Source organism: Rana temporaria, chromosome 3 (genome assembly GCF_905171775.1).
Source record: "Rana temporaria chromosome 3, aRanTem1.1, whole genome shotgun sequence".
Lineage (NCBI taxonomy): Eukaryota > Metazoa > Chordata > Amphibia > Anura > Ranidae > Rana > Rana temporaria.
The window spans coordinates 101,212,805-101,239,974 of record NC_053491.1 but is presented as its reverse complement, the minus strand read 5'-3'; the positions used below and the strand labels follow the sequence as shown (position 1 = coordinate 101,239,974).

The following is a 27,170-nucleotide window of genomic DNA, read 5'->3' as shown; positions in this document are numbered from 1 at the left end:
ACAGAAGGTACAGGCAGACATCTGTGCTGGGTGTCTGCAGGAGCTCGACATTGCACCTGCAATCTACTGACTACAGGTCCAATGCCCTGCAGAAAAAAAAATAATAGATGCACATTTTTTTACCTGCAGTTATTATTATTTATTTTATTTTTAAGTGAACTTATCCTTTAAGTTTATATTTTTCTTAGGGTGTTTATGAATAATCTCATTCTCATATGCCTAAATTTTTTTACAACAGCAATTTCATATAATTCACTAATGAATTATTACCTTACCTGCCCATAAGTGAGGGTAAAACTTGATCCTCAGGGATTTGTATTGTAAAAACCTGAAATTCAAATAAAATATGCATGTACTCTTTTAAAATATTAAATTTCTGGGAAGAATGTCCTTAGAAAAATAGAACCCATAGAATTTTTTCAAATAGCAATTTCTATTGATTTTTGATCAAACAAGAAAAAACATAGAAAAAAGACATTCAAGAGTATAGGCACAATGTTCACATATAAGCACCTGCTAGAGAGTAAAGGCAAATTAGGCCCCTTTCACACTGGGGCGGGGGCAGCGTCAGCAGTAAAGCACCATTATTTTTAGCGGCGCTTTGCCGTCAATTTTGCAGCGCTTTGCCGTCAATTTTGCGGCGCCATTCGCTTGCTTTTACTCCCGCTAGCCGAGAAAGGGTTAAAACCACTGCAAAGCGCCTCTGCAGTGGTATAGCCGCAATGACCCCTTAGATTTCAATGTGCAGAAGCGGTGGAGGAGCAGTATACACACCCGCTTGTATACCCGCTTTAAATGTTCGCCTTCATCCTCGGGATGTAAACTGGGAGGGCCTCCGATTTGGACGCATTTATTTTATATCCCGAAAGGGCTCCATAAAGATCAAATATCAAGTTCAGCATGCATATTTGGTAGGGAGATTCTAGGTTGGGACAGAGTGAGGATAATATCGTCTGCAAACAGTGAGATTTTAAATTCCCTCCCTCTAACCTATATGCCCCAAATGTCCGAATAGATACAGCCAGGGGTTCAACACAATGCAAATAATAAGGGAGAAAGCAGGTAGCCCTGTCGGATACCATTGGTTATTTGAGGGCATAAGGGGTCTTCACCTGGGACGTTGGAGTGCTGTAGAGATGGTGAATTGCTTGCAGAAAAGCCCCTCTAAACCCTATATGGCGCAATGTAGGGAACAGGAAAGGCCAACCAAGGCAGTCAAAAGCCTATTCCGCATTCAGGCCCAGTACCAAGGACATCAAGCCTTCCCGATTCGCCACATCAATCAAATCTATGAATTTCTTAGTGTTATACCGGGCCTGACAGAGGGAAACAAAGCCTACCTGATCCTTGTGAATCAGGGAAGGAAGTATTGTAGTCGTCAACTAAACGGAAAGAAGCTTGGTGAAAATTTTGAAGTCTGCGTTCAAAAGAGCTATGGGCCGATAGCTAGCTCACAGGGAAGGGTCCTTATCTGGCTTTGGAATCCAAGAAATAAACAATATCTGCATATCTGTAGCACAGGGGTGTCCATGCAAATTTTTAAGATGTTACCCACTATGTCAGCAGAGGGAGCTGTCCTCTACTCACACCCATTAATTAGATTTTTCCTTTAATTAAAAGGCCACTTTATGGTCTGTCTTCTGTTGAAAAATGTACTTAATTTAAAATAATCTGGTATAATATTAAAAAGTCCACCAATTAGGACAGTTTTCATAATCCAACCTAAACTGGCAAAATGATAGCCAAAATACGCATTGTTTCCTTGAGCAATGCCTCTATTTTCAATGACACAAGGGTTCATAAACGAGGCACAAAGTATTTCTATCGCCATCTTATAAAAATGTAAAATTTAAACCTAATAAATTAAGAAACCAAGGTTTTAAACTGGGAATCTTAAGTAAGAAGGGCAGTTAATAGGTGATAACAAACAAAGCAATCGGCCGTCAATCTTTACATTTTTATAATTCAACAACGAGTGCTGGTGAGACACACAAAATGATGAAAATACATCAAACGTCATCTCAAAGCCAACAAAGATCTTGTTAAATCCTCTTTGGGAGACAGTGTGGGGACAGCTTTAATCTCCTGAACGTAATCTTGTAAAAAAAAAAAAAAAGAAAGCAGGGAGAGAAGGGAGGTGGAATTAATTGCACTGAACAAAGTTGTTAGAATGATCCCAGCTCACTGTGTGTGTGAGATGAAAGGGGGACATAGATGAGATTGACTGGTTTCCAAGATAGGAGAAATTATAACCATAAATGTATGCAGATACTTTAACCCCTTATAATGAATAACAAGTGGAATATTTGGTGTGGATACAACTGTTAGAGCAAAGTGGATTAGAGAATTCTGAGAATTAAATTTACCCCAAATCACAATTACCGGTATGTTAACCTCTTGAAAGTGACATGCTGATCAGGTTAAAGGGTTAGCAGTTTGCAATTAGGAGCAGAAATAATGGAATCTGTGGAACAAATACCTCCAAGGGATAATCCTCTGGAAACTCCAGCAAGATTTCCATCTCTTTCAGGTCAAAAGGCTAAAGGAAAGATAAATAAACAGATGAGTCTATGAACTTTATAAATACTAATAGGATAAAGATTACAGGTTGCACATGAACTCTCAAAGCTTTCTCCTAAATATCCCAACATTTAAATTAGGCCAAAAATCAACTCTAAAATACATTATTCTCGAAAGTATGGGCTCTTTCCTGCATGGTCCAACTGGCTGCCTCTCCTCTGATATTTTTGCTACTTTGCCATGGAGAAGGAAATGTTTTGCATGAAGCAGTGGCACCAAGGCTGGCCGGAGATGATTTATTTTATTTTTTCATTCAACCTGCGGGTTTAACGAAAACAATTATTAGATTTCCCGCTGTCAGAATACAATAGCTCAGCTTCCTCTCCGTCAGAATACATTGATCAGCACTGCTGGCTATAGCCTGCAGTGCTGACAGAGCGGGAAAAATCCAATAGGGCTGTTGTACAGAATTCAAATTGGTAAATCCACTTCTGCACAACCACCCTGTCCATACATGGATTGAAATTAGGCAGGTCCTGCTGAACTGACCTCCTTTCCGATCCATGAATAGCTGGCGTAAGGCAAAGGCACAAAAGCCTCTTCTTGAGCAGGTCAAGAGAGAGATTCAGGGTTGCAAATGTTTTTTTTTTATTGGCTGGGCAAGGTACAGTAAGTCTACTTTAAAGGATGACATCATTGAGCAGCAAATGATCATTTAACATATTACCCACCACAAATTGCACCACTTTGCTGCCATCAGTGCACTTGTGATCTTAGCCTGCGTTCCCTTGAAACTTTCTAATGTGGGAAAGAGCTTTCCTAGTTTTATATACATTATATTTACATACCGTATTTATCGGCGTATACGCGCACTTTTTTGCCCTGAAAATCAGGGCAAAATCGTGGGTGCACGGTATACACCGATACCCGCTTTCCCGCGCTGAGTTTAAATACTGCGCCGACATATACCGAGCGCAGTACACTCGTGTATTGTCGGGCAGTCTCGGGTCCTCTCGCGCTGACGTCCTGGACGTACAGGACGTCAGCGCGAGAGTTGCCGAGCCTGCCCGACGATACACGATTGTACTGCGCTCTGTATATGTCGGCGCAGTATTCAAACTCGGCGCGGGAAACGAGCGGGGAGGACGCCGCAGAAGGACGCCGGACCCGACGAAGAGGACACCCGAAGCCGCAGACGGATGCCGGACCCGACGAGGCCGCCGCACTAGACACCAAAACTGTAAGTACAAAAAAACTTTTTTCTACAGGAATTCGGGGCAACTTTAGGGGTGCGCGCTATACGCGGGAGCGGGCTATACCCCGATAAATACGGTGCATATACATAACGTGGGGGGGAAAAAAATTGTTGTGGTTATGACCTAGCTCTCACTAGTTTTGTAGGCCCATTGCACTGTACATTCAAGAAAATGGGGGTTATTTACAAAAGGCAAATCCACTATGCACTTAAACCGTGGAGGTTTAGGAGATATTTCGAGCACCTACAGGTAAGCCTTAATCTAGGCTTACCTGTAGGTAAAAGTGGTTGTAAAGGGTTTTCAACCACTTTAAGACATTATGGATTGGGTTATGGCAGGTTTTGCTTAGCAATTATACTTTTGTTGTTTCATATATACTTAAAGGTTTAATGCAACATGTTCAAAAGGTTTTATGTATACAGTGGTACCTTGGATTAAGAGCATAATTTGTTTCAGAAGAATGCTTGTAATCCAAAGCACTCATATATCAAAGCGAGTTTCCACATAGGAGTCAATGGAAACTTGGATAATTCTTTCCACGGTGACTGCTATTGTATGCAATACCGCATGTGGCCAGAGGTGGGGGGCGCCGGAGACACTCGGAAACACTAGGAGACCGCTTGGATGCACTCGGAGAGGTTCGGAGACACTTAGGATTGGAGTGTTTGAGTGTCTCCGGCGCCCCCGCACCTCAGGCCAAATGCGTAACTGCACACCCCAGAGGCTTGAATCCTGCCCGTCTTCAGGGCAAAAAAGTGCGCGTATACGCCGATAAATACGGTATGTAAATATAATGTATATAAAACTAGGAAAGCTCTTTCCCACATTAGAAAGTTTCAAGGGAAAGCAGGCTAAGATCACAAGTGCACTGATGGCAGCAAAGTGACAACGCTTGCAAACCGGGTCAGAATAAAAAAAATAGCTAGTATTGCGTTACTCGCAAACCAAGGTATTACTGTACATACATTTTTGTTGCTTTGTGTATGGACAAACACTGACTGCCGTTTCGGTATAATTTTGTCAGTTTTTATTATGGTTATCATCACAGTTTCATTTTGTTTATCTACACACATTGATTGGTTTCCTTTAACCCTTGAGGTATTAAATGCACTTTAAAACAAAAAGCACTTATTATCTTCCCCTCCACCCGTGCTAAACTACCACACGTTACCCTCCCCAGATACATACATACTTTGCAATCACATTTCCAGCCTCTGGTGTTAGTTTACATCCTACTAGCAAAGTTTCTGTGCCCCGGGAACATCTATGCAGTAGCTTTTTAAAGATTTCTGTAGGGCCAGCTCCTGATCATCTCTGGTCTCCAGACAGGGCCAATTGGAAGTCTATGGGGAGCTACTGTGCAGTAGCATAAGTAGTTTTGTTCAAATTATGAAAACCAAACACCAGGAGGTCATAGGTGCATTTGCCAGGTACGTATGCAATCAACTTTATATATATAAAAAAAATGTATCATGTGGGCTTGATATCTTACCCAATCTGGATCTGTAGGCTCAACTGTTATTCTGTAATATGTAACTTTTCCATCTTCTCTTTCTTGAATGATGACTTTGTCTTTTGGAAATCTCTTTAATAGCTGGGAAATCTCTGTCTTTCTTAGCTGAGCAGCAACTTCAGTAGTTACATTTGAGGCTCGGATGACCTCTGGAACTGCTATTGGCCGTTCCACCTTTTCTTTCGGAAATGGTTTCTTGCTTACAGAGCGGTCATCCTGTACTGGTGGAATCTTTTCTGGATGCCAGAACCTGCAGTTGGTCTCCATCGAACAGTAACCAGAGGCAAAATAGCGGCACAGTCTTCTATTTCTAGGAGGGACCGACTTCACCTCATTCTTATTATGTGATACAGACATTTCTGTTATACCACTTGCACCTGCAGTTTTAGACATTTCTCCTGGATTATTATTTTTTTCATAAGGTCTGACTTCTGGGCGTTGATGCAAAAAGCGGCATCTTCGCCCAAACTGACAGTAACGACCCTGGGAAAAAAATCTACATAAGGGAGGTAGCTGCTTTTGTTGTACTGCAGGCTGACTCTGGTTACTGGTCTCTGTGAGGCTGGAAGGGAGCTCTGCAGTTTGTACCTCAATCTCTGCCATTGTAACCTAGAAGACAAGATAATTCAGGTCACCTATGATGATTTGTACAAGACATAATCCATGATAAGTAGTATATTAAGAGGTCAAATATTGCCACACGATATATTGTCTTTAACATCCAAGCATTAGAAAGACATATAAATCTTCCAAATATTCTGATAAAAATATTAGTTGCATAGAACAGTACTGAAAAGAATGACATACGCTCTTGGAAAGGGAAAAACATTGTTAGGCATTAACCACTTGCTTACTGGGCACTTAAACTCCCCTCCTGCCCAGACCAGCTTTCAGCGCTGACGCATTTTGAATGACAATTGCGCGGTCATAAAAACACTGTACACAAATGAAATTGTTATCATTTTTTTCACACAAATAGAGCTTTCTTATGGTGGTATTTAATCACCGCTGTGGTTTTTATTTTTTGCTAAACGAACAAAAAAAGATGGAAAATTTTGAAAAAAAAATTAAAATAATGTTTCAGATTTTGTTATAAAATGTTGCTAACAGGTAATTTTTCTCCTTCATTGATATGCGCTGATGAGGCGGCACTGATGGGAATTGATAGGCTGCACTGGTGGGGACAGATAAGGCGCACTGATGGGCGCTGGTAAGTGACACGGATGGACACTGGTAGGTAACACTGATGGGCAGCATTGTTTATGAGGCACCGATTTGTGACATTGATAGGTGGCACTGTGGGCACTGGTAGGCGGCTCTGTTGTGCATTGATAGTTGGAACTGACAGGTGGCACACATGGGCACAGATGATCGGGACCGCTGTTTTCCGCCGGTGATCAGCTTTTTTTTTTCTCCATCAGCGCGAGGAAAAAAAAAATACGATTACCGGCTCTGTTTACATCACATGATCAGTTGTCATTGGCTGACAGCTGATCGTGTAAATAATAAAATGTAAATACTGCAGAATATACAGTCTCATGCTACATAACTAAGCCCCATTTCATGCTAAATAAACTAATTGTTAATTTATCTTAAATAGAAAACTATCTTTAGGTAGATTTTTACTCCAAAAGCATTTTATTGACCACTTCCTGCCCAGCCTATACCAGATTGACGGCCGGGAAGTGGTTCTGTTATCCTGACTGGGCATCATATGACGTCCAGCAGGATAACATGCTGGAGCGCACCCGCGGTGTGTCAGTCTGACACGTCGCATCTCCGATTGTGGCAAGAAGCATCTGACAGAACTAAGAAAACCTTGGGCCAAATCCTCAAAGGAGATACGCAGGCGGAACTGCTGTTCAGCCTGCGTATCCCTGTGCCTATCTTTGGATCTGATCCTCAAAAGGATTTTTCCTAAGATAGGCAGAAGATCTGACATCTGTAAGACACTTACACTGTCAGATCTTAGGATGCAGTACCGCATCCGCCGCTGGGGGCATTTCGAGTCGAAATGCCGCTTTGCGTATGCAAATGAGTACTTAGGCAGATTTTAGCTTTGTGTTTTCTGCGTAAGTTACGTTTTGCATACGTAAAATTAGTTCTGCTTTTACAAAGTGTAAACTAGTAACACCTTGTAAAAACGGACCTTTTTTCGATCGCCGCGATTTTTTGTAAATTTTGAATTTTTTTTCCCGGCGCGTAACTTTTTTTTTACCCGACACAACTTTATTGTCCCGTCGCAATCCACAAAGCCCGACGTAACGTAATTTTTCGCGATGCACGTCGGGAAAATGATGTCACACGCATGCGCAGTACGGCCAGCGCGGGAGCGCGCCTCATTTAAATTGTAATCGCCCCCCTGAGAGGAGGACCGCCTTGCGACGGAGGAACTTAAGTTACACGGCCTGAAATTTCTAGGTAAGTGCTTTGTGGATCGGGCACTTAGGTAGAAATTTTAAGGCCGTGTAACTTAACTCGGAAAAGTTAAGTTACGCTAGTTTTCTGAGGATTTGGCCCCTTTTTTTTGGGGGGGGGGGGGGGGAATAAAACCAGGAGTGACTAAATACCACCAAAAGAAAGCTCTATTTGTGTGAAGAAAATTATAACAATTTCACATGGTTACAGTGTAACAAGACCACGCAAATGTTATTCCAAGTGTGACAGCACTGAAAGCTGAAAATTGGTCTGGGCAGGAAGGGGGTATAAGTGCCCTGTATTGAGGTGGTTAAAGAAGAAAAATTTACACAGGATTTGCTGGAACTAGAGCATATATACATGAATGGATCGTTATAGTTACAGCACTGAGATAAATCCCTATAGTAAAGTCATATATTTTTCTATCCCTGTAATAATTCAGTGTACTCTTTGACAGCGGACATTATTAGGTTTGCTGCGGATCTCATATAATCAGGTACATATACATATAACCTTTCATTAACATATAAACTGCTATTTTACCAAATTATTACTCTATCTATATAATATGTACTATTTAGCCTTATTTGGGTACAATCTACCATTGTTATTTATTATCTTATATAATTTTAGGGACCTCCAATTCAGTCCCAGTATATCCCTTCTGGCTGATCCACCGGCATCTTGATCTTTGGAATAATTTCTCCCTAACGGGATGAACATCCAAAACTTGCATTAATTGCACATCCTGATACCTTTTTTGACTGGCAACCCCATTGCTTGAACAAAGCGTGCTGTATATTTTCAATTCTTTTAAAACGTATCCAATGAAATATTCACCATCCTTTATAATACGTGAGTGAACAATTACATGTGTGTGTATATATATATATATATATATATATATAACTATATATATATAACTATATATAACTATATATATAACTATATATATATATATATATATATATATATATATATATATATATATATATATATATATATATATATATATATATAAATAAAGGGGTTAGCTCGGTAGCGGAGTGTGTGACCCCTTGGATGGGTTCACCACACACTGAATTTATACAGACTGGCAGTCGAAGACGGTTGAAAACAAAGTTCTTGGTTTATTTTTCCATCTTGCTGGAAAACAATTGCAAGCATCCAAACAGCATAAACAAAATCAAACATAAAATAAACCCTAGCCACTCTGGGCGTCTACCTTCCACACAGGAACCCATCTATGAAGTCTAACACAGCCTACTGCTGGGTAGACAGTGCTGGTCATACAGCACAAAACAATAGTCTTTTGATTTTTATCCCACAGAAAAATCAATCCTCTCCTCACCTCCTCACAAGACTTTCAGTACTGCTCTCCTTCCTAACAAAGCTTCAGGATGCAGCAAATTAGTGGTAATCCTCTGGGCTACTTATAGAGGCCTTAATTGCCTCATTCTGAACAGCTGAAGTTTTTCAACAGCCTTTAGCCTTTCTCTGGCTACGTTTGTAGCCGACGCCCGATAATGATTGGTGTATTGTCCAAACAAGGCAGAAATGTATCTCCCGTCTGTGATAGAGGGAGAAAAGAGAAGAGGGGAAAAAAAAAGGGGGGGGGGGGTAAGGGAAAATACCACCGTCCAGTCGCAGTCATCCCAGCTGGGGAGCATTTGGGGTCAACCCCCTTCAGGGGGACCGGGCCATCAACCATCCGTACTCTTAGTAAATGAATTTGTGCCAGTGGAACCATGTTTTGGAAAAATTTTCATTCAGGCCTTTTTCTGTAGCTACCAAGTCCTCCATTGCGTGGATATCCGCCACTCTCCTCAACCAACCGGTCACCGACGGAGGTTGGGTCTGCTTCCAGTTCAGGGGGATGCAGCCTTTCGCCGCCGTGATCAGGAGCGGCAGTATGGATCTTCTATAGGCCTTACCCGGGATCCTGTGGTGATGCAGAAGGAAGAACTCAGGGGATAGCAGTATCTCCCGATCTGTGAATTTCTGTGTGATCCGATGGACCTCCGTCCAAAAGGATTGCAGGAGGCGACACGATCAAAAGACATGAAGGAGCGTTCCAACCTCCTCCCCGCATCTCCAACATAGGTCAGTGCTCTCAGGGAACATCTTGTGTATCTTTTCCGGTGTGTAATACCAACGGGACAGGACTTTATATCCCGTCTCTTCGAGACTTGCACAAATAGAGGTCTTATGCGTGAAAAGGATGATCCGATCAACTTGTTTGTCCGTAAGTTTCAGGTCCAACTCGAACTCCCATCTGGAGACATAAGAAGGTCTATGTTCCGGGGGCGGAGATACCAGTAATTGGTAAGTCAAAGAGATCGCATGCCTCAGTGGGGATTGGTCTAAGCTTAGTAGTTCAAAGGGAGTTAATTGTCTCCCAAAGGCCTCTGGGGAAGGTAGCGAGCTAATGTAATGGGAAAGCTGTACCTTTTGCCAGAAAGATAGCCCAGTCATGGCTGGATCTTCCGAGATCTGCTCCCTGCTTTTCCATTGGCTATTGGAAAGGAATTGTCTTGCCTGGGATCTCTCAACACGTTTTAAGTCCAGGAATCTAGGGTCGTTAAGTCCTGGGGTGAAGGCCGGGTTGCCAACCACCGGGGTGAGTGGGGATGGAAGCGGAGTAATCAACAGGACACAAAACGCCTTTAAGCCGCCCGGACCATCACCCCCACCGTAGGATGGCTGGAGACCTGCCTTGGTAGGGGCAGCTGGCACCAGGGCAGCGAGTCCAGCCGCGTCCCTGCCAGGGATTGCTCTATTTGCACCCATTGTTTCAAGGCGCTGTGGCGGCTCCAATCCAGAATGCGGGTAAGATGACATGCTGTGTGGTAAAGAGTGGCATCTGGCAAGACCACACCTCCCTTCAGCTTTGGTAGTCGAAGAACCGTTTGCGCTAACCTCGGAAGTTTCTGGGACCACACAAACTGGGTGATCACTTTATTCACCGTTCTTAGGAAGGATGTAGGGACCTGTATAGGGAGAGCTTGGAAATGATAAAGCAATCTAGGCAATATATTCATTTTAACTATGCCACAGCGGCCGAACCAAGAGAACATACCAAGCTGCCACTCCTGCAGGTCCTTTTTAATGGCTGTCAGAAGAGGAGGGAAATTCAAGGGGAATATCTCCTCCGTCTTACCGGGCAGGAGGATGCCCAGGTACTTAAAAAAGTAGCCCACTTGAAAGGAAAGTCCAGTCGAAGCAACGCAGCCAGTGAGGGGGGCAAGGCGACATCAAGCGCCTCTGACTTCTGATAGTTGATACGGAACATTGACAACTCCTCATACGTCTTCAGTTCCTTGAGCAAGTTTGGAATAGACACTAGGGGATTAGTCAGAAAAAATAGCAAATCATCCGCAAATCCCGCTATCTCCGGGGACAAGGTGGGGTCAAGACAGAGGCCCGTGATATTGGGGTTGTCTCTGACGAGACGCAGAAAGGGTTTAAGGATAAATATCAAAGGTGATAGGGGACACCCTTGTCTTGTCCCGTTCGTTACCTGGAATGAAGAGGAGAGGTGGCCATTGACCTTGACCTGGGCCGACGGGCGGGAATACATTGCTTGCACCCACTTCATCATTTGTACCCTCAGACCTATATGTTGGAAAGTTTCGAACAGGAAGGGCCAGCTCACCCTGTTGAACGCTTTCTCGGCGTCCGTCGAGAGGAGCAACAGTGGGATCTTTTTAGTCCGAGCAGCGTGTATCATATTGATAGCTTTGATCGTATTATTGCACGCTTCTCTAGTGGGGACAAATCCGACCTGGTCAGGGTTGATCAGCTGCGGCATCAGGCCTATGATACGCATGGATAGGATTTTTGTAAACACCTTGAGATCCACATTTAGTAGTGAGATCGGCTGATAATTTTGGCATCGTAGCGGGTCTTTGCCCTCTTTTGGGATCACTGCAATGTGGGCCCTCAAAGCGTCTCCTGTTGCTATCAGCCGGACATCTCCGTGTCATCCTACCTCGCGCTGATGAAGTCCCGCCCACGGCCGTAACGCGTACGGGGGGAGGAGCCACGACAGACGTGTCACCCACGGCCAACGCTGTTTGTCTTACATGCTGTTTGCAGGCACTCACATCTGAGTGCCGTCTATGTGAGTAAGCTATTGTTATGTTTTATACTTGATAAAACTCCTCATTCAGAGAGCACGAGATCGTCTTCTTTTTTATCCTTACATACACGTTGGAGATAAGCTTAGGACCTTCATCTATTATGGATTGCTTTGCTGAATATTAATCGATCGGATGGTTTACAATTCAGATCCTTGTATTCACTCAATGAGTTACATGCCATGTGACCTATCATAGGTCGAATCAGTGAGGTGAGAGGCCACATTGCATGCTGCTATGGACTTCTCCTTTAACTTTTTTATGGACATTATCATGCAATAGTGTTTTTTCTATTTCATTGTTGCGCTGCACTGTTTTATTGTTATAATTAGCTAGTATGCATAGCATACTTGCTCATTATGAATTACTTACCTGAGATCAAAGCCCCCGCAGTGACCCCCGCCATGATACCCGGAGTGACTTCCGGGTATCGCTGCTCCAGCGCTGTGACTGGCCAGAGCAGCGATAACGTCACTCCTACGCATGCGCGGGAGCTGGCATGATAGCCTTCACTAGCAGCACGCTCAGTGCGCCTGCGCCGTTGTCTACGGCGCGCATGCGCAGTAGACATCAATGCAGTCTTTTCTGCAAATATCTCCTATACCGTGTAGGTTTAGGAGATATTTCTTGTACCTACGGGTAAGCCTTTAATCTAAGATTACCTGTAGGTAAAAGTGGTCTGTAAGGGTTTACAACCACTTTAAAGTGATTGTAAAGTCTCGTTTTTTTTCCCTATAAAATTAACAAACATGTTGTTATACTTACCTGCTCTGTTGCAGTGGCTTTGCACAGAGAAGCCCGGATCCTCCTCTTCTCGGGTCCCTCTTCTGTGCTCCTGACCCCTCCCTCCTGTTAAGTGCCCCCAAAGCAAGCAGCTTGCTATGGGGCCTCCCTTTATCCATTCAGACACCAAGCCCAGATCCAGCCTCGCCCCTCTCTCCCCCTGTGTCCTTACTATGAGGTTCCCAAGCCATTTTTTTTGGTTTTAGGCCCACCCCCTCCCTCCCCTGATTGTCTAGCTGCCTTTAATGACAGCAGCGGGAGCCAATGGTGCCACTGCTGCGTCTCAGCCAGTTAGGAGAGAGAATCTCGGACGGCTGAGACACTCGTGGACAAAGAGGGACCTCAGGTAAGTGTTAGGGGGGCTGCTGCACATAGAAGGCTCTTTAGGCTTTTTTTTTTATAGAATGCATCAAGATAAAAAACGTTGACTTTACAATCCCTTTAAGTCCTGGAAATTGAGAGGTGGGGCCTCCATGGATTGGATGTATTTTTCCAGCACATCCCACAGATGCTAAATTGGATTGAGATCTGGAGAATTGAGGCCAAGTCAACACTTCAAAATCTTTGTTATGTTCCTCAAACCACGCTTGAATTCATCAGATTAGGCCACCTTCTTCCACTTCATGTTCTGATGCTCACATGCTCATTGTAGGCACTTTTGGCTGTTGACACGAGTCAGTGTGGGCACCCTAGTCTGTAGCGACAAGCTCCATGCACAACAAACTGCAATGCACTGCGTGTTCCGACACCTTTCTATCAGAACCAGCATTAACGTTTTCAGCAATTTGAGCTTCAGTAGCTCTTCTATCGGATCAAACTACATGGGCCAGTCTCGGTTCTCCACATGCATCAATGAGCCTTGGCCGCCCAACACCCCGTCGTCATTTCTCCTTCCTTGAATCACTTTCGGTCGCTCCTGACCACCGTAGATCAGGAACATCCCACACGAGCTGAGGTTTTGGGTATGCTCGGACCCAGTCGTCTAGCCATTACATTTAGTCACACAGATCCTTATGCTTGCCACTTTAGGGACAACCTGTTCATATGCTGCCTAAATTTCACCCACCGACTTTCAGATGCCATTGTAATAAGAAAATCAACGTTATTCACTTTACCTGTGAGTGGTCACAATGTTATGGCTGATCAGTGTATGTGATGGATGTTTAATGACATTTATATTATATGTACAGTATATTGTTTGTATTGTGCCACAAAACCCCTCCCTATATGTCTTTTGCTCTCTGTTTATATAATATAACCTCCAGGATTGCAGTGTTCTCCTCACATATCAGCTCCCAAAACAACTGGCAGCACATGGGCAGGGCCACTGCAATGGCACACAGCTCCGCCATGCCAAGCACAGCTCCACTCTGTATGCAGGGCCGTCTAATCAAACTATAAACAAGGTTTCTGACAAGGAAACTGCTTGTAGTTCCTGTTTACCCACCTGAAATCCAGCCTCCAGCCCCTCACTGCTGCCTTCACCGACCTGGTCCCTAAGAATTAGCTTCCCCGTGTACGCGGACTGATGTCTTTAGTTCCGTGCTCTTCCCCGCTCTGCTGTCAGTGTGTGCAGAGTACAGGAGTACGGGGCAAGGATCGTACACGGCACACTACGGGGCACGGGAGGGTTCACTTCCTATACTACACAGTGTGTGCCCGCTGCCACCTGCAGATGTGACTAAGGAGCATTATATAATACGGGGACACATTGTGTTATTGTAAATCCAACCAGCAGGTGATAATCATGGATCCTACACTGGACGTTCTATAAACAACTTGCTATGGTTGGCAGAACTGTAAAAACTCTCCAACTGTATGCTTATATTATTATTATTTATCCGTTTAACCACTTCAACACGGGCAAATTTTGGCACTTCTCACACATAAAATCGATTTTTTAGCTAGCAAGTTACTTGAAACCCCCAAACATCACACACACCAAAAGTATTGGGACACCTGCCTTTACACGCACGTGAAATTTAATGGCATCCCAGTCTTAAAGCGGTTATATAGTAATTTTTGTAACTTTTACCTACAGGTATGCCTATAATAAGGCTTAGGCTGGGTTCACACTACGATTTTCCCGTCCGTCAGCCGCATACGATTTATATGAAAAAACGTATGCGGCTGAAACGGACGTAAACGTATGGAACCGCACATATGTGCGTTTTCCATTGACTTTAATGTTAAAAAAAAACGTATGCGTTTGCCATACGGTTTCAAAAACGGCCGCAAAACCGTGGTTGAACACGGTTTTGCGTACTGTTAAAAAACGTTTTGCCAGCAAATCGTACGCACCCGGATGCATCTGAGTGCATACGATTTGCAATGCATTGTCTATGTATGCGTTTTCCCGTACGGGCCCATACGTTTTCAATACTGAAATCGTATGCGGCTGACGGACGGGAAAATCGTAGTGTGAACCCAACCTTACCTGTAGGTAAAAAAAAATATCTCTTAAACCTTTACGGTTGCATTAAAGCCATTAAAGTTCATGTGTGTGTAAAGGCAGGTGTCCCGATAATTTTGGTGTGTGTGTGCAATGTGCACAGGGGATTCTCAGCTGAAGGCCGGAAAGACGTCTCCCATGCACATGCACTGTAAGTGGCTGGAGCCGCGATACCCGGAAGACACGCCGAGGCAACATGTCAGCTACCTCAGCGTGGACCAGGTGAGTTACCAACACCACGTTCTAAGGTAAGCATTTCATAATGAGCTAGTATGCGATGCATACTAGCTCATTATGCCTTTTGCCTTACAGGTGACTTAAAAAAAAAGAAAAAATTTGGGGCTATACAACCGCTTTAAAGTGAAGGTCCACCCTAAAAGAAAAAAATAGCCAAAAAAAAAAAATTTGATTTTTTTTATATATACTTACCAGAATGGCTGTTACTAGGGAAATCTTCCTAATCTGCCTCTTCCTTGTCCGCGGTGCTCCTCGGTCTCGTCCTTCTCATGTTGTCTTCTGGGGAATGGGGTGTGCTGACTTCTGGGAACTATGTGTCTCCCAGAAGTCAGCCGCCCATTCACTGAGCGTCGCGCGACTCGCGCAGTAGGAAACGGGCAGTGAAGCCGCAAGGCTCCACTGCCTGATTGCCTTAGTGAGGATGGCGGCGCCGAGACCCAGTCCAAGGGAAGGATAGGCCTCTGGCGGCCGACATCGCAGGCAACCAGGACAGGTAAGTGTCCTTATTAAAAGTTGGCAGCTACAGTGTTTGTAGCTGCTAACTTAATTATTTTTTTTACGCCGGACCTCTGCTTTAAGCCTTTTACACACGCTTTGATTTTCGAACGACAGAACGACCGATTTTTGTGGCATGCTAGTCTCATGTCGAAAGCGAAGAGGTTACTCACAGTATGTGAATTTTTGTTTGACAGAATACGTCAGAAGTGACATAACGTGCTGAATAGTTTTGTATGTACTCTTTAGCTTCTGAGCATGCGCAGTCTTGCGCTTACGTTTCTTTTTGCGGACAAAAAGCATACTAATGAAAAAAACTGATGTTAAATTCACATCCGACAAAAATTTTATAGTCTGCACATCCAGCTTTTGTATGCCGAAAAAGTGAAATTGGCTGTCAAATGCAACTTACTAATGGTAAGATTTGCGGACGATCGGTCGTCGGATCACAATTGACATCTGAAAATCAAAGCGTGTGTACGGGCCTTTAGTCCACATGGTTCAATATTGAGTTGGCCCACCCTTTGCAGCTATAACAGCTTTAACTGTTCTGGGAAGGCTGTCCACTGGGTTTAGGAGTGTGTCTATGGGAATGTTTGACTATTCTTCCAGAAGCGCATTTGTGAAGTCAGACACTGATGTTGGATGAGAAGGCCTGGCTCGCAGTGTCCATTCTAATTCATCTCAAAGGTGTTTTATTGGGTTGAGGTCAGGACTCTGTGCAGGCCAGTCAAGTTTCTCCACCCCAAACTTGCTCATCCACGTCTTTATAGACCTTGTTGGTGCACTGGTGTGCAGTCATGTTGGAACAGGAAGGGACCATCACCAAACTGTTCCCACAAAGTTGGGAGAATGAAATTGATTGGTTGCTTGTTCAAGCCAGTAACATCTTGTTTACATGAAGAGAAAGAGAAGTATGGGTTTGCACTTTTTTCTAGATTCATACTTACATAGGTGGATACAGCATCGGTCCCCCAACACCTCTGCACTGAGAACCGAGCGATTGAACACCGCTGATCTCTCGGTTCTGACAGCTGACAGAGAAGAAAGCTGCTGGCTGTCAGTCACAATTCTTTTTTTCAGATCCACAGAGAGTTCTTTGCCATGAGGTGCCGTGTTTAACTTCCAGTGACCAGTATAAGAGAGTGCACCTTTTAACACTAACAAGTCAAATAATGGTGGCCACACAAAATATTGACACTTTGGGCCCAATTTGGACATTTTCACTTAGGGGTGTACTCACTTTTGTTGACAGCGTTTTAAACATTAATGGCTGTGTGTTGAGTTATTTTGAGTTAAATTTACACTGTTATACAAGCTGTACACTCACTACTTTACATTGCAGCAAAGTGTAATTTTTTCAGTGTTGTCACATGAAAAGATATAATAAAATATTTTCAAAAATGTGAGGGGTGTACTCAATATTGTGAGCTTTATATATATATATATATATATATATATATATATATACACACGCACACACAATATTACCAAAAGTATTGGGATGCATTGCATCCCAGTCTTAGTCCATAGGAGTCAAAATTGAGTTGGCCCACCCCCTGGTTTTGACAGGTACCCGCTCCCACTTCCTGGTAAGATCGCCGCACAGTGATCTATGTCATGTCTAGCCCCTTCTCCTCCCACCGCTGCCTTCTGGGACCTGTGTGTGTGTCCTAGAAGACAGTGAGACCATTCGGAAAGCGCAGCGTGACTTGTGCATGTGTAGTAGGAAACCGGCTGTGAAGCCTGAAGGCTTCCCCTTACTTGCTTCCCCCGTTTCCCCCTACTTGCAATGCTGGCGCCTGCACCCAAAGCCGACATTGCAGGATCCCTGGACAGGTAAATGTCCTTATATTAACCACTTAAAGACCTCAGGTGTTTTTCAGATTTGGTGTTTGCAAGACTAAAACAGTTTTTTCTGCTAGAAAATTACTTAAAACCCCCAAACATTATATATTTTTTTTTCTAACACCCTAGAGAATAAAATGGCGGTCATTGCAATACTTTTTGTCACACCGTATTTGCGCAGCAGTCTTACAAGCGCACTTTTTTTGGAAAAAAAATCACTTTTTTGAATTAAAAAATAAGACAACAATAAATTTGGCCCAATTTTTTTATATATTGTGAAAGATAATGTTACGCCGAGTAAAATGATACCCAACATGTCACGCTTTAAAATTGCGCCCGCTCGTGGCATGGCGTCAAACTTTTACCCTTAAAAATCTAGATAGGCGACGTTTAAAAAATTCTATAAGTTGCATTTTTTGAGCTACAGAGTAGCTCTAGGGCTATAATTATTGCTCTCGCTCTAACGATCGCGGCGATACCTCACTTGTGTGATTTGAACACCGTTTTCATATGCGGGCGCTACTCGCGTATGCGTTCGCTTCTGCGCGCGAGCTCGTCAGGACGGGGCGCTTTAAAAAAAATTTTTTTTTGTTTTCTTATTTAATTTTATTGATTTTATTATTTTTTACACTAAAATATATAAAAAAAAAAAAATGATCACTTTTATTCCTATTACAAGGAATGTAAACATCCCTTGTAATAGAAAAAAGCATGACAGGTCCTCTTAAATATGAGATCTGGGGTCAAAAAGACCTCAGATCTCATATTTAGGCTTAAATGCAAAAAAAAAAAAAAAAAAGGAAAATTTGTCATTTAAAAAAATGACAGAAAAAAAAATTGTCTCTTTAAGAGGCTGGGCGGGACTGACGTTTTGACGTCACTTCTGCCCAGCAGAGCTATGAGGACGGGTGGGGGCCATCTTGCCCTCACTCAAGTCCTCACTCTCCAGGCGGCAGCATCGGATCTCCTCCGCCGCTACCGACGGCTCCGGTAAGCGGCGGAGGGCGCGGAAAAGCGGCGGGAGGGGGGGGGCCCTCTCCCGCCACCGATAACGGCGATCTCGCGGCGAATCCGCCGCGGAGACCGCCGTTATCGTTTACACGGGCGCCCGCTGAAAACATGGATATCTCAGTTGTGGCAGCAGCTGCTGCCGTTACTGAGATATCCATGTTTAAAAAGAGGACGTATATATACAGTGGGGGGTCCTTAAGTGGTTAAAAGTTAGCAGCTACAGTATTTGTAGCTGCTGACTTTTCATTATTTTTCGGCTCGATTCACACCTATGCATGTTGCTTTTGAGCATTTTTGCGGTGCTTGCTATGTTTTTTTTATTATTTTTTTGATGCCAGTTTGTTTACAAGTGATCGCTCCGTCATTTGACAGAGCGATCACGTGGTAAATGACCATCCGCTGACACCCGTAATTGTCCGCCTCCGCAAAGATCCGCATTTGCGGACGGAAGAAAATCCTATTTTTCTTCCGTCTACCGGATCGGATGAACACAGACATATGGTCCATGTTCATCCGATCCCCCATAGGGGAGAGCGGAGGAAAGACAGGGCGGTCCCTGCAGTGTGCGGGGACCGCCCTGTCAGCTGCCAGCTCAGCGGGGATTTTACGGAGGATCCCCGCTGAGCTTTTGCGGACACACGGAGCGGATCATTACTGATCCGCCCGTGTGAAAGGGCCCTAAATCATAAAGTGGAACTAAACCCATCAATTTACCAGTTTCAACAAAACCGTTTAATTTGATTGTGTCCTCAACCAAACTGTCAAATGTCTGGTGTCACAACTGATCACATGTGCAGCACTATGGTAGTTGTAGTTCCACTTTTAGACCCCTTTCACACCAGAGGCATTTTTTAGGTGCTTTAGCGCTAAAAATAGCGTCTGTAAAAAGCCTCAGCTGCCATCGAGGCGCTGCGCAGGCAGGACGTCCTACAGGCAGCTTCTTTGCAGTGCTTTAGGAGCGGTGAATACACGGCTTCCAAAACGCCTCTGCACATTGAAATCAATGGGTAGCGCCATGAAAACGGGGTGCTTTTAACCCTTTTTCGGCCGCTAGAGGGGGTTAAAAGCGCCCCGCTAGCGGCCAAAAAGCGATCTCCGCGTCCCCTGCCGGGGGAACAAAATAGCTCCATGGGAGGGGTTCCCCCATAAAGCTGTGGCTGCAGGAAAGAAAATTGTATGGCTGGCTTTAATTAAAGCCCTGTACACATGGGCTGAATATCAGCTGGTAGTACAGTAGATACCGTCCAACATTCGGCCCGTGTGTACAGGTCCATGTTTGACAGATGACAATCCCACAGACGGCTTCTGTTGAACAAGCTTACTGGAAAAGCAGCAGCCGATTGGCATCCGATCAGCACTCCCAGCCAATGGCTGTGAGCGCTGACTGGTGTATTGTGGCGGGGGGTCCCTTGTCAGAACACAATAGCTCAGATTGCTGTACTAAAATTGTATCGTTAGTACAGCAACCTCTTCCAGGGCTCCTTTGTTTTGTTTTTTTCGTTCAGCCCAGCGTGTACCATGCTTTACAGTGCTGAAGTTCACAGGCTGCTGAAGAGGGAGAAAGGGGAGAATACCTGGGAGATCAGATAAGACCCTGTCTTTGAAAGCTTAAGGCTGACTATACACAGTTCGAATCTCAGCAACCGTTAATATGCAAGCCGAATGTACCAAGTTGATCGATCATATGGACAACCAGCATGCCAGATTCTCTTGCGATTATCGACTACTTTAACCGCTAATGATAAGCACCGTCAACAAGGATTCCTTTATCAACACGGTCTGTGTTGATGGGGGAAATCAAGTAAAATTTCATTACCGCAACCCATGGTTGCAGAAAATAAATTTGCCCTAACTCTTTTGTGTCTCCATAGATGCAGAGTTTGTCCTGTCTCCTGCTTTTGTTTTCTCCCTCCCACAGTCTGTCATTCCTGTTGCTTTCTTCCCACTTCAGCAATAGTAAATCTTAAAGCTGTATGGCCTATAGTGTTGAGAAGAGAGGGCAATTGACCATGTGCAGACCAGGGTGAGACTGCATTCCTGGATTTAAAACAGTAAAGGCACTTATTTTTACTGTTACATAGCTATATCTGCAAAAGGGGTCAACTTAAAATGATCCATCAGGACAGATCTCTTTTGGCCCTACTTCTCCTGTGGGTCACAGGAATGCACTTTGTTCTTCATTCCTGTGACTCGTATTCAGCCGACGGTGGGCTAAATCCACTGTCAGCTGATGTTAGTCGGTCCAGACTCTGGAGGGAACCTGACTTTAAAGTCGGTATCCACTTGGATGCTCGACGGGCAGTTGGCTCAGCCTCTCAGAGCACCACTGAGGGCAAGATGATAGAATTGGTGATCTTATCCGCGCTCTTACAGTAAATGCCCTCACCGGATTGCCTTACCCCACCAGAGCCACTGTGTAGCACTCTGGAAATGATCGGTCCGAGGATTGCTAGTAACGTTCCACCAATGTTAATATGAAAGAGAGAAAAGGATGCCCATAGCGTAATCCCGCTTTATAAACTCTTTATTATTGAAAAAGTGGAGATATACTCACAGTTTATGTTTAAAATACAGACATGTAATGCAAAAGTCTATTGTCATTTGCCCTCTGTTCTGCTTGCAGTGAGGTTTGAAGCACCTTCTGCCAGAGGAAGGTTAGGGAGTCCTGTCAGCGGTGTTCCAACATCCAGCCGGACAACCAGGAAGACTCTGCACCCCCAGCGTCGACTCCTGGCACCAGATAGGCAGGGTTTCTTCCTCAGCCCAGGATCCAGGACTACTGCTCTTCCTCCCCCCTTTGGCCGCCCTCTCCCTCCCGCAAACATCAACAAGGTAAGGCCTCTACCTTGCTCAGGCTTATCCAACTCGCCTTGGGCAATTGCAAAGGCACGGCCGTCATTTTCGGGATAAGCCACGGCTGCGGCCCAACATAGGGGTAACGGCCGGTTTTTCAACCCCTCACACTCCCAGCCGCGATCGGTGCATCCCTGCTGCCACCATCCTCAATCCCCCGATCGCCCTAGAGGGATCAGGAAGGAATTTTTTTCCCCAGTCACTGCAGATTGGCACGGCATGACTAAGGGTTTTTTCGCCTTCCTCTGGATCAAACGGGGAGGGAAGGTTTGGCGAGTGCGGAACCCACTCGAAAATCTTCCTTCCCATCATTCATTGAATACCTCCCCGATCAATATCACCCTCCCCGGAGTTTTTCCTGCGATTATGTCTAATCTGAGATACTCTGCAGAAATCCTTTGGGGTCTAAAACCTTTTGTCTCAATATTACCAGCCGTCACCAAAAAAACTCTAAGGAATGAGCGACTGTTAAGAATCAAATCGTCGATCGACAGTCAAAAATCACACGCATTTACCCCAACCTAAGCACATATCATGCGCTTTGGTCAATACAAGATCGGCAGTGAAACACCGACAAGAAATCCATGATTTCATTTTACAAAACAATTTAGACTGCCTCTTTATCACAGAAAGCTGGCTAACAGCTGACTGTAACACCATTCTAGGAGAACTGGTGCCAGAGAATTATCGCATTCTAACACAAAACAGAGTGGGGCAAAGAGGAGGAGGCCTTGCGGTGATCCACAAGACTCACCTCTCGATCACTAAACCAGGCCTTCAGAACTCACTTTCATTCATGGAAACCCTCACTCTGCAACTGCAAACAAATCCCCAGGACACCGTTCACATACTCCTGTGTTATAGACCACCAGGGCCAAAAACGCACTTACTCATGTCATTGACAGAGTTTATCTCCTCCTATACCCTAAACACCTCCTGCTGCTCGGAGATTTTAACCTCTGGGCCAACTCCTCACAGGACCCCGTCGCCGACGCCTGCATTGACCATTTGGAAGGATTAGGTCTGCAGCAACTAGCATGTGGGCCCACACATGCTTCAGGTCACACGCTCAATCTCATTTTCAGACAAGATCTGGAAATCAATATGCGGGAAAACAAACCGCAACCATGGACAGATCACCATGCTATTAAATTTACAATTACCATAAATGCCCCATCTAAAAAAACGTTAAAACCGGTGACAACACACTGGACTAAATCTCAGAAGAAGCTCCATTCAGAACTCTTCAAAACTACATTAGGGAACAAAATAAAACCTATCCAACTACATCAAACAGCCACAAAAACTCTTGATGCTATAAACAAGGCTCTACTACAGTCAGCCGACTTAGTAGCGCCTAAACGCAAAACATGCATCTGCAAAAACAACTCCAGCTGGTTTAATGACCAACTGTCGTTGCTAAAGCAAGAGCGCAGAAGAGCTGAAGCAGCCTGGAAAAGAAGCTCTTCAGAGGAAAACCACGCCATTTATAAGATAACAAAAAAATACCACAAAGAAATCTTTATTGCCAAAAAAACAAATTTTTCCAATATTATCACTAATGCCCTAAACCGCCCCCGTGAACTCTTCCATCTAGTCACCAAGACCATAAACCCAGTCTGTCTAGAAGCCCCTAATTCCGATTCACAAGAATTTTGCAACGAATTATCTGATTTTTTCATCAATAAAATTGAAAGAATCCGTGAAAGTATTCAGCAAAAAAGAACCTCCATCCACCCCCCCCCCACCCCTAATCACAAACCTAATACCCACATAATTCCGCCGCAATCATCTAATTTCACTCTAAAACCCATTTCCATCTATGCCACTAAAAATGTCATCAGGACGCTACAAAATAGCACAGCGCCCAATGATATCATCCCCACCAAACTGCTGAAAGAATGTGCCGATATCTTGGCACCCGCTATCATGCAGCTCATAAACCAGTCATTCAAGAAGGGCATGGTGCCACCCTTGCTGAAACAAGGTATAAATCAAACCCATTCTAAAAAAAAACACCCTTGACCCCAAAGACCCTAACCACCGTCGTCCTATAACAGGCCTAAATGTCTTCTCCAAGGTAATGGAGAAAGAAGTTGTACAACAGCTACAACGTCATCTGGACACCCATAAATTACTTGACCCATTCCAGTCCGGTTTCCGTCCTGGTCACCAGACAGAAAAAGCACTGCTCAAAATATGGGATGACGCCCTAGAGACCGCAGACGAAGGAGAATCTTGTCTTCTAGTACTGCTGGACCTAAGCGCAGCATTTGATACGGTAGACCACAAATTATTGCCGACATGGCTAGTTGAAGTAGCCGGATTTGCGGAATATGATCCTCAGGGATCCCCTCTTTCGCCTGTTCTGTTCAATATCTATCTCCGCCCTCTTTTTTAAATCATCAGTAACCAGAAGTTACTTTACCACTCTTATGCAGATGACACACAACTGTATTTTCGCATCTCCAACAAAAAGGATCATTATCTCGGACTAGAGAAATGCCTTACTTTGGTAGAAAATTGGATTACGCAGCGTAATTTAAAATTTTGCGCGTTGTATCTTTGTTTTGGTATCCACAAAACAAGATACGACTGCATCTGGGTTAGATCCGACAGGCGTACGCCGTCGGATCTTAGATGCAACTTTTCGGCGGCCGCTAGGTGGTGTTTCCGTCGTATTCTGCGTCGAGTATGTAAATTAGCTATTTCCGACGCTCCACGAACGTACGAGCGGCCATCGCATTTTTTTACGCCGTTTACGTTCGGCTTTTTCCGGCGTATAGTTAAAGCTGCTATATGGTGGCGTACTCAATGTTAAGTATGGACGTCGTTCCCGCGTATAATTTTTAAAATTTTACGTCGTTTGCGTAAGTCGTCCGTGAATGGGGCTGGACGCCATTTACGGTCACGTCGAAAACAATGACGTCCTTGCGACGTCATTTGGAGCAATGCACCCTGGGAGTTTTTACGGACGGCGCATGCGCCGTTCGTTCGGCGCGGGGACGCGCTTCATTTAAATGAAACACGCCCCCTACCCGCTGAATTTGAATTCCGCGCCCTTACGCCGCGAGATACACTACGCCGCCGTAACTTACGGCGCAAATTCGTTGAGGATTCAAACCAAAGCCAAGTAAGTTACAGCGGCGTAGCGTATCTTACATACGCTGCGCCTGGCGCAGATGTATGTGGATCTGCCCCAATGGCTCTAAAACAGAACTTCTCCTGTTTCAGGCCAATCGAAAGATTCATCCCGCAATAACATGGACGCCCCCGCCCATTCTGGGTCAAACCATCACCCCTAGCACCAAAGTCAAAAGTCTTGGAGTTATCTTCGACACCTACATGACACTGGATGCACAAATAGGGTCAGTAGTCAGCGGATCGCACCATCTGCTGCGCCTACTACGAAGACTCACCCCCTTTATCCCAAAAAAAGACATAGCAGTCGTGGTGGGAACAATTATCAACTCCAGACTTGACTATGCAAATGCACTCTATCTTGGACTCCCAAAGTACCAAATCACTCGTCTGCAAGTCGTTCAAAATACGGCCGCTTGACTTGTGACTGGGAAAAAAACATGGGAATCAATCTGACCTTCACTGAGATCCCTTCATTGGTTGTCAGTAAAAGACAGAATCACTTTCAAAGCTCTCTGTCTAACGCATAAATGTGTTTTGGGAAATGCCCCCCAATACCTATGCGAAAAACTAAAAGCTCACAACACCAATCGCATTCTGCGATCCACCAATCAAAATCTACTCCAGATACCCAAAGCCAGATAAGTCCAAAGGAGAACAAAGATTCGCGGTCCAAGGACCCAGACTATGGAACGCTCTACCAACCAGTATCCGGCTGGAGGTAAACCACCTGGCATTCAGGAGAAAGATCAAAACCCATCTCTTCTGAGAGCCCAGGGAATGGACACCAAGCGCCCAGAGGCGATTCCGTTTGCATGTGCTGCGCTATATACATTTCTCACTCACTCAAAACAAAAGATCCCGTGGAGAAAATCTTATTTTCAGCTTTGACCAGAAGTGACGCAAAGACGTACTATAACTCCGCCCTAAGCGTTTCGTCGCTCAAGACGTCATCTGAAAAAAAGAATTGTAGCTCCACTAAAGATGGCCATCACATGGTGTTTTTTCCACAGACCATCACACACCTATGCAGACATATTTGAACACAATTTTCGTCTGTACGAAGGGTGGATCATACTTACCTTAACTTATGGTCCGTCCCAAAAGTAGCGTGGGTAGTCTGTGGTGTTGCTACATCTATCATAGGCTAGATGGTTATGAGAAGCACGTATATCTTTTGGAATATGCCACTTTATACACAACGTTTTGTTATACATGATGACTTTCTATTTTTGCACCCTTTCTTTTCCCTGAAAGAAAATACTGTACCTGTAAATCCAAAACACGTTGAAATTGCTATGTGAACACCTTCTATATTTTTTATGTACATACTACTCCCATACTCTGTGTCTATTCTGCCTCCCAACAATTCCCAAGGGGCATACCTGTTTTTAGGTAGGAAGATTGCCAAGACCCTGAAACTGAGCTGCAGCACGCAGTGGCCAAGAGCATACAACAGTTTAACAGGATAGGTTCCACTCAAAACAGGCCTTGCCATGGTCGAGCAAAAAAGTTGAGTGCACATGCTTAGCGTTATATCCAGAGGTTGTCTTTGGAAAATAGACGTATGAGTGCTGCCAGCATTGTTGCAGAACTTAAAGCGGGGGTTCACCCAAAAAAAAAATTAACATTTTTTTTTTTTTTTTAATTATAACATTTTTTATTGTTGTTTGCATATATAAATTACAGAAGTAGTGCACCAACGTGCGTAAATTTAACATAATACATACACAAGCAATCCTTTTACCCCTCACCCTCCCCCTGAGTCGTTGTGGTTGAGTAAGAAAGCCACTTAGGTTCCAAATTTTCTTCCCTTGTGTCCACCCTCACCACCCCTCACCCACCCTTCCACCCTCCCATCGCACCATGGACCAGTTTTTTTAAATTAATTTGATTTGCTTCATTGGATTAATCCTCCCCATAGAGGGGTGTCTACTAGCGGATTAAAGTATATATTGAATTTGAAAGGCGCCATCTTTTTATATAGAACAACCCGTTATGTCTAGCCAAGGTTTCCACATCCTCACAAACTTTCTATAATTCCCCTGTTTAGTGAGTGTCACTCTCTCGCTCCAGATCATTGTATTGATGGTTTCAACCCACGATTGGACAGTGGGTGGGGACTGGGCCTGCCACCTCCACGCAATTAGCCTCCTTGCCTGGAAGAGGCATCTCAGCACCACCTCCAGGGTTCCAACAGACACTTTGTCCTCATCAATACTACCTAATAGGCATGTCCTAGACTCAGCTTCCAAATTCGTTTTAAAAGTTTTATTTATTATATCTATCACCTCCTCCCAGTATCTGAATAACTTAGGGCATTTCCACATCATGTGGATAAGGTTGCCTGTCGCTCTGCACCTTGGACATTCGTCAGTACTTCTCCACCCAAGATTAAACATTCTCCTGGGGGTGTAGTATACTCTATGCAAGAGGAACAAGTGTGATACTTTCTGAGATGGAGAGATCGAGACCAATACCCCCCTCCTCAGGATCGCATTCCA

General features: G+C 44.3%; 1 protein-coding gene across 1 annotated transcript in view; it reads right to left on the bottom strand.

Annotated features, from left to right (window-relative positions):
* The window catches only part of LOC120931549, a 45,829-nt gene extending 31,519 nt beyond the window's left edge, over positions 1–14,310 (bottom strand). Inside the window, exons 1-4 of the mRNA XM_040343110.1 lie at positions 14,077–14,310; positions 5,269–5,898; positions 2,480–2,539; positions 276–328 (exon numbers count right to left, since the gene is read on the bottom strand). Coding sequence (XP_040199044.1) covers positions 276–328; positions 2,480–2,539; positions 5,269–5,892 — 737 coding nt within the window. The 5' untranslated portion in view covers positions 5,893–5,898; positions 14,077–14,310. The remainder of the gene's footprint in view (positions 1–275; positions 329–2,479; positions 2,540–5,268; positions 5,899–14,076) is intronic.
* Between the last annotated feature and the right edge of the window lie 12,860 nt (positions 14,311–27,170).